The sequence below is a fragment of the Emys orbicularis genome, chromosome 3 (assembly GCF_028017835.1).
Source record: "Emys orbicularis isolate rEmyOrb1 chromosome 3, rEmyOrb1.hap1, whole genome shotgun sequence".
NCBI lineage: Eukaryota > Metazoa > Chordata > Testudines > Emydidae > Emys > Emys orbicularis.
The window spans coordinates 116796641-116823955 of NC_088685.1; the positions used below are offsets into that span (position 1 = coordinate 116796641).

At 41.6% G+C, this 27315-nt stretch overlaps 1 protein-coding gene across 1 annotated transcript in view; it reads left to right on the top strand.

The window, feature by feature from the left end:
• PLEKHG1 (pleckstrin homology and RhoGEF domain containing G1) overlaps positions 1–27315 on the top strand; it is an 81676-nt gene that overhangs the window by 26824 nt on the left and 27537 nt on the right. The window contains exons 2-5 of the mRNA XM_065401806.1: positions 7361–7461; positions 15865–15934; positions 26372–26418; positions 26857–27007. Coding sequence (XP_065257878.1) covers positions 7361–7461; positions 15865–15934; positions 26372–26418; positions 26857–27007 — 369 coding nt within the window. The remainder of the gene's footprint in view (positions 1–7360; positions 7462–15864; positions 15935–26371; positions 26419–26856; positions 27008–27315) is intronic.

Below are 27315 nucleotides of genomic sequence, written 5' to 3' on the forward strand. Positions count from 1 at the left end.
CCTGCTGCTGGACCTGCCCCCGCCTCTGTACCCTGCTAAAGGTGACTGTCCTGTCCAATTACCCTTCCCCCCCCTTCAGACAGACTCTCCCACAAAAGAACATGATTGAAACAGTAATGAACAGAAACGTATTTTTTATTAACAACCACACATGAAACTGGGGGGTGAAACTTGGACGGGGGCTTGGGTGAGGCGGGCAGGAAAGGACTTTTCAAATTTTGGGGAATGACAGCCTTCTGGTGCTTGAGCAGTCTGCAGGGGTCGAGTGAGAGTTTTCACGGACTCTGCCGCCCCTCCTTCATTGGACTTTGGGCGAGGGGGGTATGGGACTTGGTGGCGGGGGAGTGCGGTTACTGATAGACTGCAGCGGGGCTCTGTCCTCCTGCCTCCGTTCCTGCAGAACATCAACAAGGCGCCAGAGCGTGTTCGTTTGCTCCCTCAGAAGTCCAAGCAGCGTTTGAGTCGCCTGCTGGTCTTCCTGCCGCCACCTCTCCTCACGTTCCATGTGTGTCCGGTGCATTTGGGACAAATTCTGCCTCCAATGGTTCTGCTGTGCTGCCTGGGCTCGGGAGCAGCCCATTAGTTCTGAGAACATGTCCTTTCGCGTCTTCTTCTTCCTCCGCCTAATGTGCGCTAGCCTCTGGGAGTGTGATGCCAGGCTGGGTTGGGAGACAGTCGCAGATGTGGCTGTGGGAATGAGAAAAAGGTAGTGAATTCCTCCGAAACATACATGTAGTTGTGAACAAAGAACATAGTCTTTCTCTGTGAACAAGACCATGCACCGCACCTATCACATGCGCACTCAGGACAAGGTTGAATTTTCGGACCTCGCCTTCAGTGCCTGGGGTCTTGCACTGCCGATCTGGGAAGCGGGGCAAGACACCGGAATTTCTGTAGCAGGCAGACATGGTAAGCCGTAGACTTGTGGCTGCTTAAAACTTTAGTAGTACCACTGGCCTCCATTCACATTGAAAGTAATGCCAGTCTCTGCTGCCAGCAATCGGCCAAGCATGAACTCTGGCCCTGTCCCACCCCCTCGCGGATGTCCCAGGGAAAGATCCCTGTATGCTGCCCCTCTCCCGCCTCCACCGCCTGGCTGTAAACCAGCGGTTACAGTTCTGTAAAGGAACTTGCAAGCAGTCCCAATACTAACAGTCCCCTACCTAATTCAAAGCAGGTCATCATGAGCGACATAACAATAATGAGGATCTCGGACAGCGATAAGGAAAGGATGCTTCGGGAAAGCCTGCAAAGACCAGGGCCCTATGCCGCCATGCTGTACAAGGCAATGATCCTGGAGTACTTGAGGATCTCCTGGCGCGGGAACGTCTCCTACTTCGGAGGACCCAATAAGGCCGCTCTCCCCAGGAACCTGATGAACAGGCTTTCCCATTACCTCCAGGAGAGCTTCCTCGAGATGTCCGTGGAGGATTTCAGCTCTATCCCCGGTCATATAGACCGCATTTTAATATAGCTGCAGTGGCAGGGACTAAAGAGTGGAGCAGCTTGGGCAGCAGAATCATGCACAACCGGACACTGTTAGATTTTTTTTAAATAGTTGGAACTGAATACTTAAGCGCCCAGGGTAAAGAAATCATGAAGAACACATTGTTCTTATTCTTAATATTCCAGTTTTGTTAAAAATAAATGTTTAGATGTTTAAAACACTTACTGCTTGATCCTTCCCCTGAATCTGTGTCCGGGTTAAATGCTGGGGAGGGTTGGTAGGGGATCTCTGTAAGGGTGATGAAGAGCTCCTGGCTGTCGGGGAAATCAGCTTGGTAAGCGCTGTCGACTGCCTCGTCCTCCTCATCTCCTTCCTCATCTTCCCCGTCCGCTAACATGTCCGAGGAAGCGGCCGTGGACAATATCCCATCCTCAGAGTCCACGGTCAGTGGTGGGGTAGTGGTGGCGGCCGCACCTAGGATGGAATGCAGTGCCTCGTAGAAACGGGATGTGTGGGGCTGGGATCCGGATCGTCCGTTTGCCTCTTTGGTCTTCTGGTAGCCTTGTCTCAGCTCCTTGATTTTCACGCGGCACTGCGTTGCATCCCGGCTGTATCCTCTCTCTGCCATGGCTTTAGAGATCTTCTCATAGATCTTTGCGTTCCGTCTTTTGGAGCGCAGCTCGGAAAGCACGGACTCATCGCCCCACACAGAGATCAGATCCAAGACTTCCCGATCAGTCCATGCTGGGGCCCTCTTTCTATTCTGGGATTGCACGGCCATCTCTGCTGGAGAGCTCTGCATCGTTGCCAGTGCTGCTGAGCTCGCCACGATGTCCAAACAGGAAATGAGATTCAAACTGCCCAGACAGGAAAAGGAATTCAAATTTTCCCGGGGCTTTTCCTTTGTGGCTGGTCAGAGCATCCAAGCTCGGACTGCTGTCCAGAGCGTCAACAGAGTGGTGCACTGTGGGATAGCTCCCGGAGCTATTACCGTCGATTTCCATCCACACCAAGCCTAATTCGATATGGCCATGTCGAATTTAGCGCTACTCCCCTCGTTGGGGAGGAGTACAGAAGTCGAATTTAAGAGACCTCTATGTCGAACTAAATAGCCTCGTGGTGTGGACGGGTGCAGGGTTAATTCGATGTAACGGCGCTAAATTCGACATAAACGCCTAGTGTAGACCAGGCCTAACTTTCATGAAATTTCTTGCAGAGCTGAATAAAAATTGAATATATCTTACAAAACAAAGGCATGAAACCATATCTTTTCTATGCAGTGTGTTTTGGTAATCTAGTTCCTACCCTCTATGCTAGTGGTTTTCAACTGTTTTTCATTTGCGGAACACTAAAAAATTTCAAATGGTGGTGTGGACCCCTTTTGGAAATCTTAGACATAGTCTGCAGACTCCAACGTGTCCACAGACCACTGATTGAAAACCACTACTCTATGCAATAGGTATTCCCATATTTTAAGTCTGCAATCTGAGCAGTCTATTCTAAGGCTAACTTTTTAAATGGAATAGCTCCACATGCAAGAAATGCATAGGTGATTAGTTTGGTAAAAGTGCCACCAGTTAATTGGCGCTTAGTTCCCTGAGGTTTGGACTTCAAAAACTTGGTTTACTCAACAAGTGAATCTGCACAAAGCTCTTTTCTTACAAATTGACAGTTTATTCCATTTCCTAATTGCAGATCATTTACTGGATAACCTGAAGTTAGTTTCCATCTCCTTTTCATAGCCCTGCAGGTCATTCTCACATGATTATGGAGGAGGAGACGGAAGTGTGAGATAAGAGCTTTTAGGAGATTTTCTTCTCAATAGATTTGAAGGGTGATGAAAGATGAATGGAGGAAATGTCAAACCCAGCAAGGAACGCAGAGCAATCCTTAGAGGGAATCTGGCATGACTCTTCTAGTTGTGGGAAGGTTTGAAGAAATAGGACTAGAAAATTGTGTGATGTCATTAAAGCAATCCTTGCTCCATAAATCAATTTGAGGAGGCTTCTTTTTTTCATAAAGTGAAGTATATGTTTTGCTGTACCTTCTGGGAGGCAATAAAACAGCAATAAAGGCAAAGGTTACAAACAAATCGCTCAGTGCAGGCAGTGGGGGGGCCATGAGTGCTGACAAGAAACAAATACAATTATTAAGCCTTGTGCTCAGTCCCAATAAATTTTGTTGGTTTCTGCACCGTATCATTATGTCGGCAGCTTGGCCTGTTATCAGAGAGCTTCAAGCCTTTCATTATGACTTCAGATGATTACAGCTGTTGATACGCAGTATGCTGCAGTAGATTTCAGTAACTGACTTGGGGTTAAAGTATCATATTCTAAAGAGGTCATTAAAATTAGGGAAGAAATCATGTCTGTAAAGCTTTGATCTGCTTGCATCATTGACGCACTGAAGGTTTGCATCCTAATACCACGTCTATTTTCTGAATGAGTTCATAAAGCCTTAAAGATAGCACGTATGATATTATAAAGCTGATATAAACTAGGGAGATAATATTTGCTTAAGGTGCACTCCATCTACTAATGCAAGTGCTGTTCTGTACTTTGTGCCCGGCCTTTGTCAAAGCCACTTTGTGAAGATTGCTCAAAATTCATCTCTTCCATTAGGCATAAAGAAAGCTGCCAGAAAAAGGGCTAGGCAGGGGTTGAGTTGTGACAACTGCTCCTGATTGGCTAAGAATTACATACATCCTATTTTTGTTGCCCTTTTACCCTTATCCCCCACCCTCACCCTGGCCTGCCTATTTGCTTCATCCACCTGTTATAACTTGTCCTGTTTAGACTGACAGCTCTTTCGGGCAGGGACTACCTACTGCTATATGTTTGTACAGCACTGACTTGGCTGGCCCCTGGGTACTACTGAAATATAAATGTTGCTGTTAATAAAGCCAGCAAGCTTTCCCCAGATGTCCTGTTCTGACCTATAACATATGCGTGTCTGGCTTAAAAAAAAAAAAAAAAAGTTTGAGAATTTTCTTTCCTTTCTTCTCTCAAGTTTCTTTCAGCCAAATGGAAAAAAGAAAATAAGTGTATTTTTTTTAATTGGGAAAAATAAATTTCATCCCCCTAGTTTAAAAAAATCTGGATGATCTGAGGGAGACACTTTTTGGACAGGATTTCTCTCTCCGCTTTCCTCTTCTGCTTTGTTGAACATCACTTTCATAGTTGCAGAACTTGTGCCTGTGAGTGCAGTACCAGCAAAAGACATTAGGATTATGAAAAGCAGTCCCAAGGGTCTCAGTAGTTCCCTGAAAGTGAGGAGTATACCCTTCATTAACTCTGTCATCTTCTTTAATGGGGGCACTGTGTTCACATTAATCTGCAAAAAGCAAAAATAGAACAATCAGTACCTAACTTCTCTTTAAAGTAATTTGGGGGAAGGGAGAGGATGAAATGTAGCTATAAGGAAAATTTCTCAAAAGAGAAAAGCAGTTTCTGAATCTGTAGTTTCACTGTATCAAAACATAGGCTAGTCAAACAATGGACAGCAGCCAAATCACCAACCAACTCATGTAGAGCAGTTTCTTTTTTTTCTTTTTTGCAAAGCCCTGTTTTTTTTATTCCTTACTAAGAATTGGTGATGGACACAAGAGTGTGTGGGTCTGTGAGAAGTATGTGGAGTATAACTAGATGAGATGTGAAAAAAGTCACAAAACTGAGGTCATTATCTGTACACTGGCTACAAGAAAATTTAAAAAGTAAAAGTATTTGTGGAATATTCCTCTTTGGGGAAAATGGACCACCAGGTAAGATAGCACTAATGTGCAGAAGAAACTTTTCCTTTATTCAGTAAAAACGTGTGTGTGTGTGTGTGTGTGTGTTTTCTTAAACATGTTCTGTCATGTAACACCAGGATTCTGTTGCAATCTGCGGTGCTAAAAATAACATTAAACATTTTTAAAGGATGGGAATTATGCCTGAGATTTCCATATTATTCATTTTTATATGGTTGGGTTTACTGGTAGTGCAGGGAAGGTTAATTTATTACATTCATTCATTCTTTACATTTTGTTGAAAAGAACCACAAGTTAAAATTACAGCTGGAAGAGTCCATCCCAGCTCTATTTTGCATTTGCTTCTGGCTCTTTGACCTACAGTGCTGTATGCAGCAATCTAAGCTGCCCCACCAAACTTCTTAAATTGCCTACTCTTAGGCAGCTCCTGAGTAAAAAACAGAAGGTCAGTTATAGGGTTTAGAAAGCCCCAGGGACTTTGTTCCGAGGACTTATTATGCAAACATACTTCAAGAACAGACTTGGACTACGAGGTCACAGGCTGCTAGATGTGGTGGTGGGGTAGGGCTGTGCCTTGCAGAGGTGACACTATGGCTTTTTGAAGAATAAAGGCTATGCTGCTTACTTGCTGCCTGCCACATATGAAGCTGTCTTTGAGTAGTATCATTTTCCAACTGTACCAATTAGAAACCAGATGCTATTTTTAGATAGTGCTGGTGAATGATCCATTTAATTAGGAAGAATGTTGGGGTTAGAATGTGTGAGGTAAGTGAAGGAGGGAATGCAGATGACTGAATGGTATAACAAAAAGGAGCAGGAATGATTGATTTTTCTTACACCTGTGATTGTGCAGAAGCCAGTGCAGTTCCACTAGTGGGAAACAGGCATCAGTGAATGGAGACTCAGGTTCTGTATTTCAAAACCCTCCTTGTGAGTGCATCTAAATGCCAAAGGTCAAATTCATACCTGATGTAAATCATTTGTCTTGACTGGATTTACACTGAGGATGAATCTGGTCCTGTATGTGTGTTGTCTTTCTCCCCCCCCCCCCCTTTGTCTTTGGAATGTCATTATACTGTAAAGATTTTCATGGTCTAGCAGACATCTCACAGGGTTCCTTCCTTTTAGTGCTGTGGAATGTTGTGTTGCTTTTGGTAGGGTGCCACACCACATTGTCTAGCCCCAGGGTAAGGGGACCTTTATTTATTTTCATTTCATATTTTCAGCTGTTTTCACTTTTCCTTTATTGTTTTCCTTCCTCCTGCAGCGTTTCTTTATAAATGTTGTAGTGACACGCTGGGTTCCTGGCTTTATGACTTATGCTCTGCTAAACAGCTCTGTGGATTTGGTTGCCCTTATCCGAGGAGCCTTAATACTATAGCTGCACAATAATGAAAGGTGACACATTGGGGACTAGAGCCCTTATCAGAACCAGAGGAAGAGTTTGGCAGCTATTACCCTGCAAGAATAATACTGTCCTGACTGTTTTAAGTTATCTATTTTATATGCCATTAAATAAACCATATTTCTAGACATGAAAATAAATCTTTGCTAGAGTATATGTCAATGTAACATTCAGTTTAGCAGTCCACATGAATCAGTTGTGTGCTTATGGATAAAAATATAGGAGTTCTATCCTGTACAAACTGGTGGTGAGTGCATTTTCTTCCTTTTAGGATTAAAAACAAATCCTCTTTATAGCTTTGAAACGGTTTCATTTTCCTAGCCTCTAATCATGGAATCACTATTAAATCCAGGTGTCTTACCAATATAACTCACTTTAAAAAATCCTAAAAACCACTGATTTAAAAAGAAAATGAATGTGGAAGAACATCATTGACTTTATTGAGTAATTAACGGAGACAATTCAACTATCATGGGTGAAATGTGTATGTCTGTCGCTATAAAAAATATACACTGTCCAATGTAAGCAATATAGTGTAGCATTCAGTCTTTAGTAATTTTCTTGGTTTGAGTGAACAGATAAGTATTGTTATCTTTCATAATAGAATGACTGTTCACGGAAGAGCTACTGAGGGGTTACTGTAATAATAATGTGAAACTGATAGGAAGGGACTCATCTCTTGCACAATTAAAGATAGCTCCATTTACTGATCTAGAAAAGAACCGGAGTGTTTAAGGCCTCCTTCTCATTTATTTCACAGGACTACCTTGATTGTATCACTGACCAATCCAAGCTCTCACTGGGGACAGAAGAACAATCAGCCCTGTTTGGAAACATACAAGATATCTACCATTTCAACAGGTAAGTTAATATTTGACAAAGTGAAAACAAGGGAGGAGACTGTATTGGGGGGAGGGGGGGGAACCAAACAAATACTTTTCCCTGGATTTGTACAGCCAATGAATATAAAATAAGAAATTGATATTTCTTTGATACTCAACAAGATTTGTTTCTTGTTAGGTCATCTATGCCCATCCTGATAATTTTAGCTGCTGATTGTATAAGTAATTATTTCCCTTCATTTTTTGGTGTATTTTCCGTTCTGCCTTTGGAGGGGAGGAAATCTTCTCTAGTCTCGACAGGCGTTGTCAGATTGTGCAGGTCTTGCAACATCTGCAGGCACAGAACCACAACCCTGCCAGTTCTGACTGAACATTTAGAAGGAAATGCTGCAAACTGAAACTTGCTTCTGAATTTCCTGTCCCATATGCAGTTTCTTCCCACAAAGGAACAAAATTTGGTGCTATAAAGATAGCATTTTGCAAAGTACTAAAGTTTATTTCAAATTGCAAAACAATGCATAAAAATAAATTATATTTTAAAATATCAATGTTTAAGAATTAGTTCTTCCTTTATTGCTTAGAACTATCTGCAAAGTCCCCCACCTCAAGCTAATTTTGGTTTATATAATAAAAAGTTTAAAAAACCTCTATCCCATGCTCCAGGTATTATTCACGAACATTTGAAAACACTATTGAATCTACCAGCATAATTTCGCCTACATACTCAAGGTCAACCGCCAAAAACAGTCCGCCCCCCAAAACAAAAACAAACAAGCAAGCAAACTTTATTGATCATATTGGTGTCCTCCACTCCCTCAACTCCCTTGCCCATTGCTTATTTCTCCAGAAAGCCCAAAATAGTTGGTTTTTCCTTATGCCCTGCAGGTCATCAGATTCAGACTCTCTCAAACCAAAATGGGGGAGTGAATTCTGAAGTTGAGGGTTCATCACAGAGAATATCCTTGTCAATAGACCGCATCCCTATGGATTGCCAGACTAAAATGCTTCTGCTGATTATAACTGGAGCAGTATCAGATGGAAAGAGAGGTGGATTCTCAGGAAGGTCCATTGGGGCTTTATTGGACAAAACCAATGCCTAGAACTCCTCCCAGAAACCCAAAGCAGCTACTGCAGATCATGGAAAACTGGTGCAATGTGCTCACAGGATGGTACCCTGCACATTAAGTGGGCTGCTGCATCTTGCACCATCTTCAGCTTCTGAATGGATTTAAGGTGTAACTTTATGGAAAGCATATGGAAGTAGCCTAAACATAAGATGATGGAGTCATAAAATCATGGTATTGAGATGATAACTTCTTGGATAGACATAGGGAAAAATAATCTTGGCCATTGCTGTCACCTAATCCTCCAACAGCAAGAACCCCAACTTCCCAATTTGAGTAAGAAACAGCAGACAAATACTGTCAATTTAAGGGACCCATATAATCCTCACACTATGTTCAGGTTCCTTTCTGCAATCTACCAACATCACATTTGACTTATTTGGCGTGACCTCCAGACAGCTTGCCTCCGTCCATGTCCCAGTCTCAGCCTGAAACTGGGTAAAGTGCTTGAATTCTCAAGTTGGTGAGGAAGTCAGTCATCACCACCTACTCTGTGTGGGGCAAGGTTTACTTTACAAACTTCTGCTGGCATAGCTACATAAGTCAGGGATGGGATGAGGTGTGATTTGTGACCAACAGAACTGTACTGGCAATAGCCCCTAGTGTAGATGCAGTTTTTCTGGCAATACTGTTTAGTATATGTGCTATTTAGCAGTATGTCGACTGTTGCAGGGGAATAGCAGTATTGCAAACAAAGAGCTTAAGAAGTTTAAAAAAAACTTTTCAAATCACTTTTGAGGAGATATAGTTGTGCTACAACTTTAGAGAACCATCATGTGCTTTACACTTAGTTTTACTAGAACTTTGGAAGAATTTTATCTTTAATGACTTCCAAGGCCCCCAATTTAAAGTTCCATGTGGAAATTGTAGTTTTGAAGATTGACCATTTTCATTATAGATCCCAATATAGATTCAGGGATTTACTTCTCTCTTAAAAATTTACTCCTGTCTGAAACTTGGCATGTAGCATCCGGGTCTTAAATGCACTCTAGAGTCTGCTTGCTTGCTTTATTTATTTTTATATTTGAAAAAAGTTGCATTTGGCAGTTATGAGTTAGCAGTTTCAAATATGTGCGTGTGTGTGGTTTTATAGCTTCAAAGTGAGTTTGTTTTTCCAAACTTGTCTTTGGCCGTTCATCTGGAATGTGGGTTTTGATGCCTATGGGTATTCAGAGAAATAAAGATCGGTCACTTAATTTTAAAAGGTGGTTATTGTACACACATGGTAGGATTTATCTATGGTGATTTTATAAGGGTTTGTAATACTGGGATTTTGTGGCCTTTACTTAGACCTGGTAGACTGTGATCTAGTTCAAGTTGCTTCTTGTAGATGAACCACTGTTAAGTTTTAGACTGCTAGTTCCAGAGCTTGCGTCATGGCCTCCTCTACTTTGAAAGCTCCCCTTGCCATTTCTCAGGGGAGAGCACCTGAATATGTTCCTTCTGTCTTGCTTCATATCTTGGAGGAAGACCCCCACTCTCTTTCTCCGATGTGGCTTATGTTGTTTCACTCCATACATAGGGAAGAAAAATCCTCTCCTAACCAGCTTCTGCTGCCTTGCTTCTCTGACCCACCTTCCCAGAGGAGTCCTTACAAATGCTTTTCAGTGTAAAAGATAATCTCAGACAAACTCCCCACCCCAATCAGGTACTGTACCTACAACTTGAAATGAAGTTCTGCATTGAAGTGTTCTTGAGTACTGCAGCTAACCTTTCCTAAGCACGGTGGAAGGGGGCCAGCATGTGCCGAATCTGTGCTGGAATTAAGGGAAAGCTGCTGACCTGGCTCCTGCATTATCCTGTATCTATCACTCTGCTGGCCTGGACCTGCCATTACCCTCCTATTCAATTACACAGATACTGGGGCAGGAGCACGGTCTATAAATATCTCATGTTAGATGATTCCTGCTCTGTAATCTTCATGCTGACATCATTTGGTTTGTTATCAAGAGAAGCATTTTTTAGAAATAACTCTAGGTGCTACACTTAGGGGAAAAAATAACTATCTTAAAATAGAAGAAACATAAGAGAAGTATGTGTCTGCTAAGTAATTTTGGCCGCAGGAACTTTATTGGGCTACATGTGGTTATGTTGGTGTTGTATTTCTCCCTTGATTTTTCCTTTTTACCGGTAGCCTGAAGTTTTCAGCATAAACCTGTCAAAACACATGAAAAATGAAAAATCACTATTAAAGTACTAATTACTTGCCTGCACTTTCTGCACTGGGCTGGAGACTAAAAATGCTCCCCCACATACACTCATCATTCCCCTCCCAGTTCCGCTCCATCTCAGGTCAGAAAGGGGAAAAAAGCCTTGTCCTCAGCTGCTTCTTTTTTTCTTTGTTAAAGCAGTATGTTGATTACAGATGATGAACATAACGAAAGCATGCCTAACTTCATGTACAATCAAAAGAGATGCAGCATGCAAGGTATTTTCAAAGACACAAATGGGAGTTTAATCCCACTGACTTTCCAATAGGAGTTGGGTGTCTAACTACACTTTGTGTCTTTGAAAATCTTCCGCTAAGCTAGGCCACTCATGGTATTTTGCCTTGAAACCAATACTCAGTCCAATGAATCAATGAACCCTCAAGGGGTTATGGTGAAAAAGCTGACCAGCTAAAAGGAAAATATTGTATTGAAAACGTATCTGTGAATTCTGTTTCTCTCTCCCTCTCAATCACTGCATTTTAGTACACCTCTACCCCGATATAACGCTGTCCTCGGGAGCCAAAAGATCTTACCGCGTTATAGGTGAAACCGCGTTATATCGAACTTGCTTTGATTCACTGGAGTGCGCAGCCCCTCCCCCCGGAGCACTGCTTTACTGCGTTATATCTGAATTCGGGTTATATCGGGTCGCGTTATATCGGGGTAGAGGTGTACTTGTTTGTTATCATTGCCCATCCAGCCCATTGCAACACTTGCTGTACTTCCCGGTTTGTCAACCAAACTGGATTATAACTCTCAGCACACACCATTTTGATTCCTTTCAGTAATTTAGGTAGAACAATATTAGCTGCTTCAAAGTACTCATTCTGTACACTCATTATGACTGTGGCCAGTGAGCATAAGAGTGTCACAAATACTGAGGACTGTTTTTTTCTGTTTGTGAAAACTGTAACATACATGCCAAACAAGGCTAAGAGAGCTGCTGCTTTCTCATGCCATTGGACTCCCCCAGGCCACCTTAGCAAGTCAAGTGCCTAGCTGTAACTGTGATAGGTAGGACTTGGGTAGTATCCCTTTTTATAGTTTGCAAACCCTCTAGTTCCCTTTCAGGTGCAGTTTGCAAGATGGCATCTCTCTCTACTGCCACATGGAAACTTGAGTTGCTGATTGGCAACAAGGGAGGCGAGGGGATTATTACAGGGGATTCAGTTATTCAGATTAGAACCCCTGGGCAGTACTCCTCTATTTTATACTACTCCCCCACAAGCAGGCCCTTCTTACCAATGCTGATGTTCTAGACGTTCATTTCCTAGAACCAACTGAAGCAATGTAGAGAATCTTATAGGTAATGACACTGGCACCTCTGAGAGAAATAATATAGCATTAGAGAAGGCCAATATCAGTAGAACTGATAAGATGAGTGTTAGAAACAAGGTGGGTGAGGTAATATCTTTTACTGGACCAACTTCTGTTGGTGGAAGGAAAAGCTCTTGAGCTACACAGAGCTCTTCCTCAGGTCAGCTAACAATATGTAACAACTCATGAGTGTTTACATATTCTAATAGCTCAAGAGAGCTTCTGCTGTTGGACAACAGGAATTTCTTGGGGCTGTTCAGGACAGTTGGCATTATTTCCAAAACTCATTTGCAAAAAAGGAATCAGTCATTAAAATAATAACTTGGCATTACTACTGCACCTTTAATTTGTGATTTCACAGTGCTTTACAGATATGTAGTATCAGCAAGTGGTAGCATTATCCCCATATTGCATATGGGAAAACTGAGGCATATAGGTTAAATTACTTGCCCAAAATTACATAGTGAGTTGGTGACGAAGCTGGGAAGAAAACCCAACTCTTTTTTTTTTTTTTTTTTTTTTGGACTCATGGTCCAACTACTGGACACGCTGATCTTTTTGGAATTTTGAGGGGCAAAATACAAGTCAGGACTCCTAGTTCTGTTACTACTTTTCTTGTTATCAAGTGGGAATTGATGTCCACTGGAAGAAGAAAACTTAGAATTCTCAGCACGCAAGAAGCCAGCTCTCATCTGGGACAAAAATATCACCTAAGGAAGGATCTCCTTAAGGGCAGTTAGGTCCTATAAGTAATTTGTTTGACAGGAAATTAGGATTATTGTTCCTAATTTTGTCTTAAGTGTGACTATCGTTGCAGCTCAACAAAGTTGAAGACTGTAGAGAGCTCAGAGGTTTTCTTCCTCTGCTTGAATTTTCTCGCCTTCATTTTCTATGTTTTACACTACAAAATCAGAATGATCAAACCATTTCTTGACTCAGCCCTCAAGAATGGAATCTTGTGCAACAGTGACCATACTCTCTCAGTGCCTTGCTCACGCTATAAAAGAATTCATACTTAGAGTGTCAGAAGTATTACTTCTAGGGGTTTTATTTTCTTCTGCATTTTCTTCCAGACATCCAGTGGTCCAGTTTATATCTTTATATCTTTCTTTCAAAGAAAAAGCTGCTTTCTTCTAGTAATTTAAAGGTAGATAAGGGTTTGTTTTTTTACTCTGAAGTTATTACTATTCTTTCTGTATATGTAATACATTCCTGCTTCTCATCTGTGATTCTCAGAGTAGCTGAGATAACTTCTCCTAATCTCCTATCAGGCTAGGTATTTCTAGCCTACTAGAACATATGGAAGTCAGGAGGCAATTGTTACACTATAGGACAGGGGTAGGCAACCTATGGCACGCGTGCCGAAGGCGGCACGCGAGCTGATTTTCAGTGGCACTCACACTGCCCGGGTCCTGGCCACCGGTCGAGGAGGCTCTGCATTTTAATTTAATTTTAAATGAAGCTTCTTAAACATTTTAAAAACCTTATTTACTTTACATACAACAATAGTTTAGTTATATATTAAAGACTTATAGAAAGAGACCTTCTAAAAACATTAAAATGTATTACTGGCATGCGAAATCTTAAATTAGAGTGAATAAATGAAGACTCGGCACACCACTTCTGAAAGGTTGCCGACCCCTGCTATAGGACATTTGCTTCACTGCATTTTAAATTTCACTGTACATGAACATCACTATTGATATTCAAATGTAACTGCTGACCAACTCCTTTGGTGTGAGTAGAATAGAATCACTACAGCCAGCATATTTCAAGTTTGTTGGAAGGGACTCTAGTCACAGAATTTGTTCATCTCTTCTTAGAAGATCAGTATCCCATGATCGTGTTGTGACTTGCGATTTATAAATAATAGGGTTACCATACGTCCGGGTTTCCCTGGACATGGCCGGCTTTTGGGTCTTTAAATAGCCGTCCGGGGGGAATTTGTAAAAAGCTAAAAATGTCCAGGATTTCCCCCCGGACGGCTATTTAAAGACCCAAAAGCGGCTGACAGGGCAGCTGCGCTGGCGGAAAGTGGTACTGGGAGCAGCATGGAGCGGCCGCAAGAGGTGGGTGCGGGCGGCCTGGCTCCCCCTGCCTGGGGCTCCCCTCGCCCGCCGCGGGGCGCGGGCTCCTCTGCAGCACTGCCCGCCGCGGGGCTGGGGCTCTCCCGGGGCTCTACCCTGCACGCGCCCAGCACCCCTGGGGCTGCTCCTGCCTCCCCGGGCTAGCCCTAGATCCCCTCCCCTGGGGGTTTGGGGTCCTGTTGCGGCTTGCGCCCCTCTGCCTCCTCCGCGGGGCAGGCAGCCCCAGGGGGTTGAGGCCCTGCCACCCCTTCCCCAGCTTCCCCCTCCAGCAGCCCCCGCACCGCCCTGCCGGGCCTGTTCAGCCCTTGGCGCTACCGGGTCCTGCCCTGCCTCAAGCAACCCGCCCCTACCATGGGGTAGCCCGGCCCTGGGGGAGCCTCAGCAAAGCCCCGCCCGGAGCTGGTGCAGGAGACGAGCGGGGCTCTCAGCCGAGGCTCCGGCAACAGCCTGCAACGGGGACCGGAGCCACCCCACGCCAGCTCGGCTCAGCCCGGCCCCGCTCTTAAAGGGACACGGACCCGGGGTCGGCCCGGCCTGGGGCACGTGGGGGTGTCACCTCACCCCCCGCCTGGGGGGCCCAGCGAGGGGGGTGCTCGGCACCATAGCTCCCCCCGCAACCCCCATAGTCAGCTTCTCTGCAGGCAAAGCTTGGACTATAGGAAGCATATGGGAGGAGAGCCTGCGATCCAGGGCTTCAGGAGCTGCAGCTGAGGTAGTGAGGAACGGCCCGGAGCCAGAGCCTCTTGGCCAGCCGCTGGAGGGAGCCGCTCAGCCGGGGGTGGGACTGGACTGGGCCGCGCCTCCTCGCGCTCCCCCGCCGCCGCCACCCCAGCTTACCTGCTGCCTGCCTGTTTCAGGCTTCCCGCGAACATTTGATTCACGGGGAGCGGAGCGTTCAGGGGAGGGGGCGGAGTTGGGGCGGGGACTTTGGGGAAGGGGCGGAGTTGGGGCAGGGCCGGGGCCCCTTGGAGTGTCCTCTTTTTCCAGGACTGCAGTATGGTAACCCTATAAATAATATATGCTGGAATGTCATTTCCAAGAGCCCATTTCCAAAAACAAACTTATCGCAACCAGAGTTCCCATAATTAGGTAAGGGGCAAGACGAGAGGATCCCATGAAGTCCACTAACAACTTTGCTTTGCCAGTATATTTAAAGTGAAAGACACTCCAGTGCAATGGTGATGGGGTCTAGTACAAAATCCTGAGAGAGAGAAATCTGAATTCATTTGGGTAGTAGTATAAGTGCTGCTCTTTGACCATTTAATATAGTGTCAAAAATGAAACTCCCTGAATCAGGTGCATGTAATTCTAGACATACATTTGTGTGTGATTATTTTATGCATGTGGAATTGGCAGACATGTGAGCAGATATCCATTGGGTGTGCATACAAATCCAGTATTTTCATACGATTGTGTATGACTAAGTTTGCCTAATGAAGGGGGATAACACAAATAGCACAGAAGAAACGCAAATTACAGTTGTGTTTTTGCAGAAGGAAACAAGAAATGTGTAGGTATGAATGTTGGTGTGGTTATAATTAATGCTTAAAAAGCAATGGCTGTTATGATTTGAGAGGAGACAAAGAAGAAACATACATATATACGTGTGTGTGTGTGTGTGTGTGTATAAAAATATTGTAAATATGTTAAATTTTTCTTCCTTTTTATTTATTTGTTTTATTAGTGAACTTTTGCAAGATTTGGAAAACTGTGAAAATGACCCTGTGGCTATTGCAGAATGTTTTGTTTCAAAGGTAAGTGATAAAATCTTACTTCAAGAATCTTCAGAAGAACATCTTGCCACTGTATGCAAGATTAAGATGAAACTATTAACTTCTGAATACCTAAACTTGATTTCTGGTGGTGATTTCAACAAGATAATCCTTTCAGAACAAAACAGAGGAGAAGAATCACTTTTCTGTCCATTGGGTTTCCTTTTTTTAAATGCTGTGGGTGATTGTATAATTGGCCAGACACTGGGTAATGGTCAGATGGGTAAGCAGCCTCGGAAGCTTTTGGAGTGTGAAGTCTTAGCAAGCAAAATCCCAGGAAGTCCTAACTTCATCCAGACAATTGCAGACAATTAAAAGCAAAAACAGAACTAAACAAAAACAGAATTAAAGGACAAATGCAAAGTACTCCTCTTTGAAGGAACGCTCAGTTGCACACACACAAAATGGGAAATGACTGCCTAGGAAGGAGTACTACAGAAAGGGATCTGGGCGTCATAGTGGATCACAAGTTAATGAGAGTCAAAAGTGTAACACTGTTGCCAAAAAATGCAAACATCATTCTGGGATGTATTAGCAGGAGTATTGTAAGCAAGACACAAGAAGTAATTCTTCGGCTCTACTTCATGCTGATTAGGCCTCAACTGGAATATTGTGTCAAGTTCTGGGCACCACATTTCAGGAAAGATGTGGACAAATTGAAGAAAGTCCAGAGAAGAGCAACAAAAATGATTAAAGGCCTAGAAAACATGACCTATGAGGGAAGATTGAAAAAATTGGGTTTGTTTAGTTTGGAGAAAAAAGAATGAGTTTTCAAGTACATAATAAGTTGTTACAAGGAGGAGGGAGGAAAAAATGTTTTCGTTAACCTCTGAGGATAGGATAAGAGGCAACGGGTTTAAATTGCAGCAAGGGCGGTTTAGGTTGGACATTAGGAAAAACTTCCTAACTGTCAGGATAGCTAAGCACTAGAATAAATTGCCTAGGAAGGTTGTGGAATCTCCGTCATTTGAGATTTGTGAGAGTAGGTTGGACAGACACCTGTCAGGGATGGTCCAGATAATGCTTGGTCCTGTCTTGAGTGCAGAGGACTGGACTAGAAGACCTATCGAGGTCCCTTCCAGTCCTATAATTCTATGATTCTAAACCAAATTACCCCACCATTCTGTTTTTGTTGGGGTAGAATTCAGTATGGTAATCTCTGGTTATGTCAGTTCTGGGTCTCTAGTATCTTACAAGCCTAGGATCATGGAGATAAAATTGCCGCATTAAAGAATTGCATATGCTGAATAGGGTCATATGGGACTCTGGTGATCTATTGATCCAAATGTGCTACAAAACAAGAACCTTGATCTGAAATAAACATGGAAAGGGACATTTATCACATTAAACATCATGGGTTGGATCCTTAGGTGGTATAAATTGGCAAAGTTTCATTGTCTTCGATGGAGCTATGCTGATTTACACCAGCTCTGGATCTGGCTCCCTACATTTTTAAAAAAATTACTTCCCACTGTTTTCATATTTTGTTTACTTTTTGCATTTCATTAAGCTTTGAAACCGAAAGTAGACTATTATTCAGTTTAGCTGAGTTTTGGTTATAGTAAGTCAATTTCACTTTCAGGCTCTCAAACACTATGTAATGCTACAGCATTTGAGGGCATAGGATGCAGGAGATTTGTTGTAAAAATCCTGTGCTTATTGGACTGATAATATTATATTCAGGAAACTATGTATGGTGTTAGGGCTGATGTGTGTCTGCGTTTAATAAGCTTCATTTTGCAAAATATAATTTTGGTCCAAATTTGACCATACTCAGTTCCTTTGAACTTGAAGTCATCATATGACCCTGTGCTAAATAAAATTTGCCACATAACAATTTTGCTTTCATTGCATAATCATATATACAAAGGAAAATAAGCTCACAGTCACATTGTACTTGATCATTTGAATTTCACCTAGAAAACATTCAGCCTTTAAAAATAAGTGCAAATCCATGATTTGATACAACTTCTCTGAGAATTGTGAACTTGTTAGCACATTTTCAGCAAAGACTAGTGATTGTGGATTTGAATCTTTATCTTAGTAAACAAAATACAGACTGCCCATAGTAAATACAGACTAAAACAGCAGCTTAGGTTTGTTGGCCTCAACACACCTTGGGTAGTAAACCAGCTGATAATGTAAAAGTCACTAATTGACAAAAGAACCATGCAAAGCTATGATACTACATAAATATTTAATAATAACTTACAATATTATTTAAATAAAAACCTGTTCATACCACCTTGTATTTTATTGCTAGAGGCTGTCAATGGTTTGGCAAGGGACAAAAGATAATTTTCTATATATTTTTAATTACCTCACAGTTTGCCAATGGGTCATTTGTTCATAGGTCATAAATAGAATTTAAAAAATCCTGAAGGATGGAGACTAACAATATTTTACTACACTGTGGGCAGATCCTCAGCTGGTATGAACTGGTGTAGTTCCACTGAAGCTAGTGGCGTAATGCCAGATTACACCAACTGTGGTTTCTGCTTGTATATCTAGAAGAAGTATGTTAGCTTCAGTACATTAGTTTTCTGAAACATTTTGGCTTTTGCTAGTAACGGTAATCAGAGGCTGATAAAAGGCTTCCATTGCAAGCTTAACTATGGCTTAATTATTCACATAAAAGTGTGTTTATATATTTTCTTGCCAGCTCCCACTCTCTCATTTTCATTGTAAGAATGCCAATGTTAATTAGAAGACTGACTTCAGTATTCCACACATTTACATTTAAGTGAGGAGTTGTAAGGGAGTGTTTAATTCTGGCACTCTGCACTTCTCACTCAGCACCCAGAAATTTAGAATATACGCTTCTGAAACACAACCAGCAACTTAATGGGGATAGGGAGACTTGCTTTTAATTTCCAAGATCATTAACAAAAGAGGAGAAGTAGGCAGTTGACTTCAGCATATCAGCACCACAAATGCTTGCACTCTGACACATCTTTTACCTTTTTCCTTTATTTTCTTTTTAAGTGCCTTTTATGTATATATAAAACCACAGTGCAGCAAAAGTTGAGAGAGGATTGGAGAGGTTGTTTTTGCCTGATGTTAGGTGTAGGAGACATCCTGTTCCAAATAAGATTTGACAGTATTCACTTTGCATGTTACTCTTGGATTGAGCTAAGCATAAGCAAGGTATAGTTGAGGTGTACAGGTTGTCCTGTTGCATCTGAAATCCTTGCTGAATTGACTGAGGTTTTTCTTACAGGTGGCACTGAGGTAGCCAAGGCTTGTTGCTTAAGGAGGCTTCATAGTCCATGTAAGGAGCTCTTTTGGGTTGGTGAGGGAACACACACACTTCATGGCAACTTCATGGGCCCATACAAGGTGATTTCAAACTCCAAGCAGAGATGACCACACTTGAAATCTAGTTTGGTGATTGCAGAGGTCAATATAACAACTTTGGCTTGGTCAGACCTTCTCTTGCTGTTGCATAGGCCAGGGTTCATCTTAGCTTCCACACAAAGATACAATTGGGTTTCAGAACTCTCTAAGGGATATAGTCCAGTTAGTTAGCCAGTCTGTAGGTTCCCCAATAGTGGGATTCCTCGAGTTTAAAATATTTACAGAAACATATTATTTCACCACTTTGCTGGCTTCCTAGCTATTTCTGTGTGCAAGTCAAAGTGTTAACTTTAGTCTCTCTGGTTTGGGCTCTGGGTTGTGGGAGGTGGGAGGTGGTTATGTCTTCACTGCAAAGTTAGCCTGGGCTGTAGCCCAAGTGCCTCCCCAGCCTCCCTTCCATCCACACAGAAGAACATCTAACCCGACCTTGAGGGTGCTTTAAGCCCAAGCTAACAGTCATGGCTCAGGGTACATGATTTAACTTGGGTTTCACTTCAGCCCAGGCTGGCAACCTACCTGTTTTGCAGCGAGAACACAGGCTAATCAAATCTGGGTGCAGTTAGTCCTCTAGTCCTATCCCACAGTTCTATATGGGCTGTATTTTCTTGTCTAGCTGCTCCCTTCATTTGTATTATGTTTTAACCCCATTTTTGCTGCACTTTCGCAACATTTGCAAATAGATACTGTCCAAGAAATCACCCTGCCATGCTGCCACTTGTCCAAAACCTGGCATCGCCTTCTGGTAAAGCTGTGGAGTGACACCAGTAAGATCTGAAGAGGAGCTCTATGGAAGCTGAAAAGCTTGTCTCTCACAACAGAAGTTAGTCTAATAAAAGATATCACCTCACTCACCTTGTCTATCAGTAAGATCCATCATTTGGGGAAATGTATCCCAAATGACATTTTTTGTTTAGTGGGCAGAAAAGAAACAGAGAGGCAGGAAAGTCACTCAGGTGCCCTATGAATCACTTTGTGGTTTGCAGACTGAATTCCTTAGTGAGATTCTCATTAAAAGTTCTTGCTGCCAAATTCTGTTTGCTTTCACCTTCAGAACAGTCTGTATTAGTAATGAGTAACTTCCCTTGGAAGTTATTTACATAAAGTATTGTTCTCGTGTCACTGGCATGGACAGCAGCTCCCTGCTAGGTTAGAGAGACTGAGCACCTGGCAAATGACTAGAGCAGCCCAGTTTAATACACTGCTAAGAACCATGGGATATCGCACTAGAAATCCATCCCAATTATATGGGTCTGGTATGAGTAGCACTTTGCAGTGGGAATGCTCCACCTGAGCTAGGCTAACCCGGACTAACTGTGTAATGAAGACATACCCTGGTAGCACAACCCTCTCCCTAGAATCTGTTATAAAGCAGATGATATCAACTGAGGCATTTGAGCTAATAGGTCTATACTGGAAATGTAGAGAGACAGGTAACCAAGCAGTCTCAGTGGAGGAACATTCAACTCTGCGACTTTCATCCCTAGCTGGTCCAGGGAGTTTGATTATTTTGGCTTTAGAAGTGCAGTGCAAAGCCGTCTGATCTCTCTGGGACTTCTTGTGGGGGGGTGGAGGGGGCAGGAGGGAGGATGAGTACCAGGTCATGATATAGGGGAATTTTATTTGATTATTTGTAGGTCATGTTCTCTTTCTTTACTCTGAAACGAGGTAGATTTTATTTTTCACTACATTTTGTACATGTGCCATGAGTCTTGTTGAACGGAACATTCATGTCTTAAGCTAGATAAGTAAAATCTAGGAAAGTTTACATAGTATGGTTGATTTGCTTTTAACAGTACAAGATGTTAATATTTCTAAGAATTCAGGATTGTTGCATACCATAAATTGCAGATTTATGCCCATAGGCTGATCTTCATCCATATGCTTAGCTCTTGCTAACATCAAAAGGAATTCTGCAACTAATTTAGGAAAGTATATGATGTTGACTAATAGATTTATAGCTTTGAATGAGTCTAAATTATACCATACTGGAGATAAAATGTTCATGGTTGACTATACAGGCCTATCTGCTTACCTAACTTATTAAAATCTAATGAAGTTACGATACTGCCCTAGTTGTGATAAAATGCATTTGTGAATCCAAAGATACCTTGAGTATAAAGTATACATCTGGCCCAATTCAGAGGGCAACAGTGTCCATGCCACTATTTTAAAAAAGACTTTAAAATGTTGTATGTGTAAGTATTTTCTGTGCTATCTCACTAGATAAGCAGATCATTTTTATTTTGTCATTAATTTATTTAAAATTTATTTTTATTTTAAATGTATAGGTTTTTCCTTCCTTATAGCTAGACTAAAATTTATTATTATTTAAAAAACAGACAACCCTATCTGCCCAAAGCAGAATTTTACCCTGAAAAGGGAGATGTGCCAGAGACTCCATGAAAAAGACTTCTCTGTTGCTACTGATTTTACAAGGAAGATCCTCAGATATTACAGTGATGGGCAGCAGTGTAAAACTCTAAGCTAGATAGAGATATTGTTTTTTATTTAACAACAAATGTTGTCCTTTAAAAGTTTACAACATATCCTTTTTCATGAAGTTTGAAAAGCAGGACAGTCAAATGAAGTCAGACATAGTTTAAGGTCAGAAGAGTCTGACCTCCTGTATATCACAGGCCACCCAGCACCTGCACAATAAACCCAACAACTGAAATGAGATCAAACTAAATAAGACCCCCAAGAGACTAAGCTAGTATGTGCCACAGGCAGAGAATAGGAGAGGTTGAGATGCACTGTTGCTCCAGGCTACTACAAGGGAAGGGAAATGGTTAAATCAGATTTACCCAGATAATCCTGGCAAGTGAGCCGGACCCACACACTTGAGAGGAAGGCAAAAAAACTCCACGGTCACTGCCAATCTGACCTGGGGGAAAATTCCTTCTCAACCCCACACAGGGCGATCAGTTAGACAGTGAGCATATGAGCAAGCACCAGCCAACTAAGCTGAGAGAGAGAATTCCCCCTCAGAGCCCTGGCCCACCCCGCCCAGTGTCCCATTTCCAGTCATGGCCATATCTGATGCTTCAAAGGAAGGAGATTAAAAAAAAATCCTCCTAGAATACACTGGGTGGGGAGAGAGGATGGAATCCCTTCCTGAGCCCTGCTGGTGGCTGGCTGAAACCCTGCAGCATGAGCTTTAGGGAGTTTATAAACCAGAAGTGAGCCTGAGGGCTGTTGAGATCTGCCCCCCACCATCACAGGCAACACCGTCACTCAATTGCATTCATAAAGTTGTCCAGCTCTCTCTTAAAAGTAATTAAGTTGTTTGCCCCTGCAACTCCTAATGGGAGGCTGTTCCAGAACCTCACCCCTCTAGTGGTAAGAAACCTTCTAATTTCCAGCATGAATTTGTTCATGGTCAGTTTGTATCCATTTCTTCTTGTGCCAACAGTATCCTTTAGCTTAAATAGCTCTTCAAACTCCCTGTTATTTACCCTCCTAATGTATTTATAGAAAGCAATCATACCCCTCTCAGTTTTTTTTTTTGTGCTAAACTAAACAAGCCAAGCTCTTCCAGCCTCCTTCCATAAGACAGGCCCTCCATTCCCCTGATCATCCTAGTAGCCCTTCTCTGCACCTGTTCCAGTTTAAATTAATCTTTCTTGAACATGGGTAACCAGAACTGTACACAGTTTTCCACATGAGGTCCTACCAATTATTTTTACAATCGCATTAACACTTCCTCTGTCTCTATTGGAAATGCCTCATCTAATACATCCTAGGATTGCATTTGCCTTTTTCACAGAGGCATAACACTGGTTTTGATTATCCTTCCATTTAATTTAAACTGAATCAACTCATGATCACTCGATCCAAGGTTATTTCTTACAACCAACTCTTCCATAAAGTTCTCACTACTTACTAGTCTAAAATTGCATCCACCTCTTGTTGATTCAGTGATGATTTGATAAAGAAAACGGTCATCTATCACAGAACAACTGGGCCCTACCAACATTAGTGGTATTTATTCTCTAATCTATATCTGGGAAGTTAGTCTCTCATATTACACAAATCCCAAAAGTATTTATCTCTCTAATAATATTAGAGAGATCACTACCCATATCAGTCTGACACAGGGGGTCTATAGCAGACCCCTAACACTATCCCAAAGGACCTCTTTTACAATCCTTCCCCAAAGTGTTTTTGACCCAAACAGATTCTGTTTTGTCCATTTTATCACTTCATATTTCTTTACAATGTATTGCTTCACTGATGTATAAAACTACCCCACCATCTTTACCTTTATTTCCATGTCTAGTAAACAGCACATACTCTTCAATATCTGTGTTCTAGGCATGAGTGTGCTATTCTACCATGTTTCTGTAATCTCTATGATAGCTGGTTTGACCTCCTGCACCAGTAGTTCCAGTTCCTCCATTTTATTGCCCAGACTCCTTGCATTCGTACACAAGTATTTCAGTTGTTTCCCTCAGATTTCACCCAGTTTTTTTAGCTTGTGGTGTTCCATTATCCCTTACTATATTTTCATTTAGCTGATTTTCCTGCTCCTGTTTATTGAAGGGAGGCATGAAGCTTCCACAAATCTCTCTCAACCTTCTCCCCTCATGTCCTAGTTTTAAAGCCCTTCTTCTCCGTTGAACAGAAGAAAAGCATTATGAATTACTGGTCCCAGAAAATGTTATGTGCTGTACCTAAGTCATGTGGTGATGTTTATAAATTGTATGTTATGATTAAGTGGCCAGGGGAATATACTGTACTTTACTCGTAATATTGTAGGATTTCTTGTTATATTTTGCCTTTTCCTACTTGCATTTGATATTTTTTGTACTATAGTTAGTTGTCTTACTTAGATACTGAATTTCATCATATTTATTGTCTTTATAGCACTCCTGACTTAATGAGAGTGATAGCTAGATTGATAATGGTTGCTTAAGAAAATTATACAGTGTAATGTCTGCTACAGGCTGAGGTTGGGTTAATTCCTAGTTTTTAGCTGAGATGGTTTTTACCCTTAGCTGTTAGTTCCAGGCATGTACGTTAATAGGTTATGACACAAGCTCATTGTCTCTGGGTGTGGATACAGGGTGTATGTAAACCACCATGAAAACTAGCAGTAACAGCAAAATTAGTCCAAGCATGAAAGACTAAAATAAATTATTGAACTTTATCTATGTCAAGACCAAACCAAAATGATCAATAACGGAGATGTGGAAGTATTTAGAAGGAAATATCAGATCATAGCACATTAGTGAACAAATGAGTCCTGTGAGAACTATATTCCCCTTGAGAAATTTGGACTGGAATTAGAAGGATTTTTTTAAAAAGACATTAAAATCAACTGATAAAAGCTGAAATAATTACTGAGCTGTCCCCAAAATTGACTCCACATATAGGGCCAAATTGCACCACCCTTGTATCATGTTGAGTAGTACCTAAATTTGCAAATAGCTCCAATGGATTCATTGGGGCTACTTGTGAAGTAACATACTATTCAGTGGGAGTAAAGGTGGCACAAGCTAGCTTACAGTGAAGAGACTGGAAAAGGTGAGCGGGGAAGAGAGAAGTAACTGAAAGAAGTGTAGCTGGGAAGACAGGCAACTTATGAAGATATCTGTAGTGGAATCTGGGTGTCTTGTTATTACAGGACTTACCCCTGGACTAGTAAACAAGGATGGAGAAAGTGATTGCTTCAAAAATATTTTATAGTTACCCAACACTTTTTTTTTTTCATCCTCAGGATACCAAAACACTGCATAAATTGCACACCAATAACATGGGATAGACTAGGGTGACAGTCAGACATCACATCAAAATGCAAAAAAGAATGTTGTTTTTAAGGTCCCATGCAAAATAAAATGATGATGAGTAGGGGGGAAGTTGTGGAGCAAGCAGGAATGCAAGGGAAACCAGGTTCTGGTGCCTAGAACCCAATTGATACAAAAAGCTATTATGAAATTGCATTTTTCAATGAGTGCCAGGTAACCCTACTAAAGTTAATTACAAAACAGCTTCAATGGTAACTTCCTGTTTTCATACATGCTTAGTCTCTGCTCAAATGTGAAATTACTTATGACAGTCTGAAAACTGCATACTCAACATGCCCAGTAGAAATGTCCTTAACTCTACAGGTGCATACATGCATGCACGTTGTTCCTTTCTGTCTTTTCTTTATTTTAAAAATATAAAGCAAAATAGTTTTAAGGTAGTGTCAAAGATGTTACGGTCAAGATGAAAGATTCATTAGTTAGGAAATTCAAAAGTTAATTGCTTAGGAACATAAGAATGACCATTCTGGGTCAGACCAATGGTCCATCTAGTCCAGCATCCTGTCTTCTCACAGTGGCTGGTGCCAGATGCTGTAGAAGGAGTGAACAGAACAGGTGACTGAAGAAGATCGCTATGTAAGCTTGAAAGCTTGTCTCTCTCACCAACAGATATTGGTCCAATAAAAGATACTACTTCACGCATTTTGCCTCTCTATTATCCTGGTACCGACATAGCTATAACAATACTGTATAGATTATTTATATAGAACTGTTATGTTTGTGGGGCTGTTGACATGTAAATATGCAAACCAATAAGGTTCCCTATTCCCAAAGAGTTTGAATCTGACCCTGGAAGGTGCTGGATGCCTTGAGTGGGAGTTGAGGACAGTCCACATGCCTACAGAAGGAATTCAGCAGTTCACAGGATAGGACCCTTAACATGCCAGTTAGTAAATAAAGAATAGTAACCAGAGAAAAGAGTGTGGTTTGTTTCTTTTCACTGAAAGGCTTGTACAATAGTTGAATTTAGAATTTTTTGGAAGACCGGGAAAGGAAGATTGGCAGATGTTTCATAGGAGGTTGTCCCAAGGATGTGGAGTGATGTGAAAGTAGGCATCCAATTAGGATTTGGGCAAAAGGAGTAGCCAAGGAACAACCTTAAACACTTTGTAGGGAGGGGATAATATTAGTGTAATAAGTGGCAACAATACAGTTGAATTTACATTGTCAAATGAAAAATGTGCATTGATCCTACTGTTTGTAGGTAGTTTTGATAAAATCTCATTATTTAATAATCTTTCCTCCCTACACATAGAGTGAAGATTTTCACATATATACACAGTACTGCACCAATTATCCAAGGTAGGAATATTTTGTTCCCCTTTTTGCTGTTTCTTCCTGCGTTGTCCCTTTTTAGAAGGTAAAGAATACACTTAAAATACAAGCAAAAATATTTATTCATATACACAAAGGTGGTTATTTACTTGCTTGTTTTTTTCTTTCAATTCATGATGATGCAAAAAGTGAAAAGTACTTATGTAAGGGATTATTATTATTTTATAAATTCCCATTAGCCTCTACTACTAATAAAATCAGGACCTTATTCTGCAATATAAATTCCCCAAAGAATTCTGCATATGAAAGGAAAGTAGGATTGGGCTCAAAACTAATACAGGAATTTCATGATTGGCAGGAATTCGGTATTCCCAGTAGGGGGAAGGAAGGAAAAACAATTCCTTGCTGTAGGTACACAGATACAGAAACAGCATATCTTTAAGGAGATTTATTATATGTTTTCAGATCAGTGGCTGTGCTAACAGAATGCATGAGGAACAAGACACTGGCCAAGTTCTTCAGAGAACGGCAAGAAGCTTTACAACACTCTCTCCCCTTGGGATCATATCTCTTAAAACCTGTCCAACGAATCTTAAAGTACCACCTGCTTTTGCATGTAAGTGCCCACACAAAAACATATCTATCTAGCACTGCTGTGCCTCCACCTCCCTGCAGTATTACTACACTGGGAGGTTAGGACAGTTCTAGATTTTATAAAGATGTGTATTCTTTTGTCGATCAGTTTTTTACATGTGGAAGCATTTTCTGTCTCTAATCTCGTGACAATATATAAATACATTTTGAGTGGGGAGCATATGGTAATTGTTTTAGACACACTGAATAGGTTAATGCATCCAAATAATTAGATTTTTTTCCGGTCTGTAATTTCAATCTTGCTTGGGAGTATCTTGCTGTCAGGAGTAA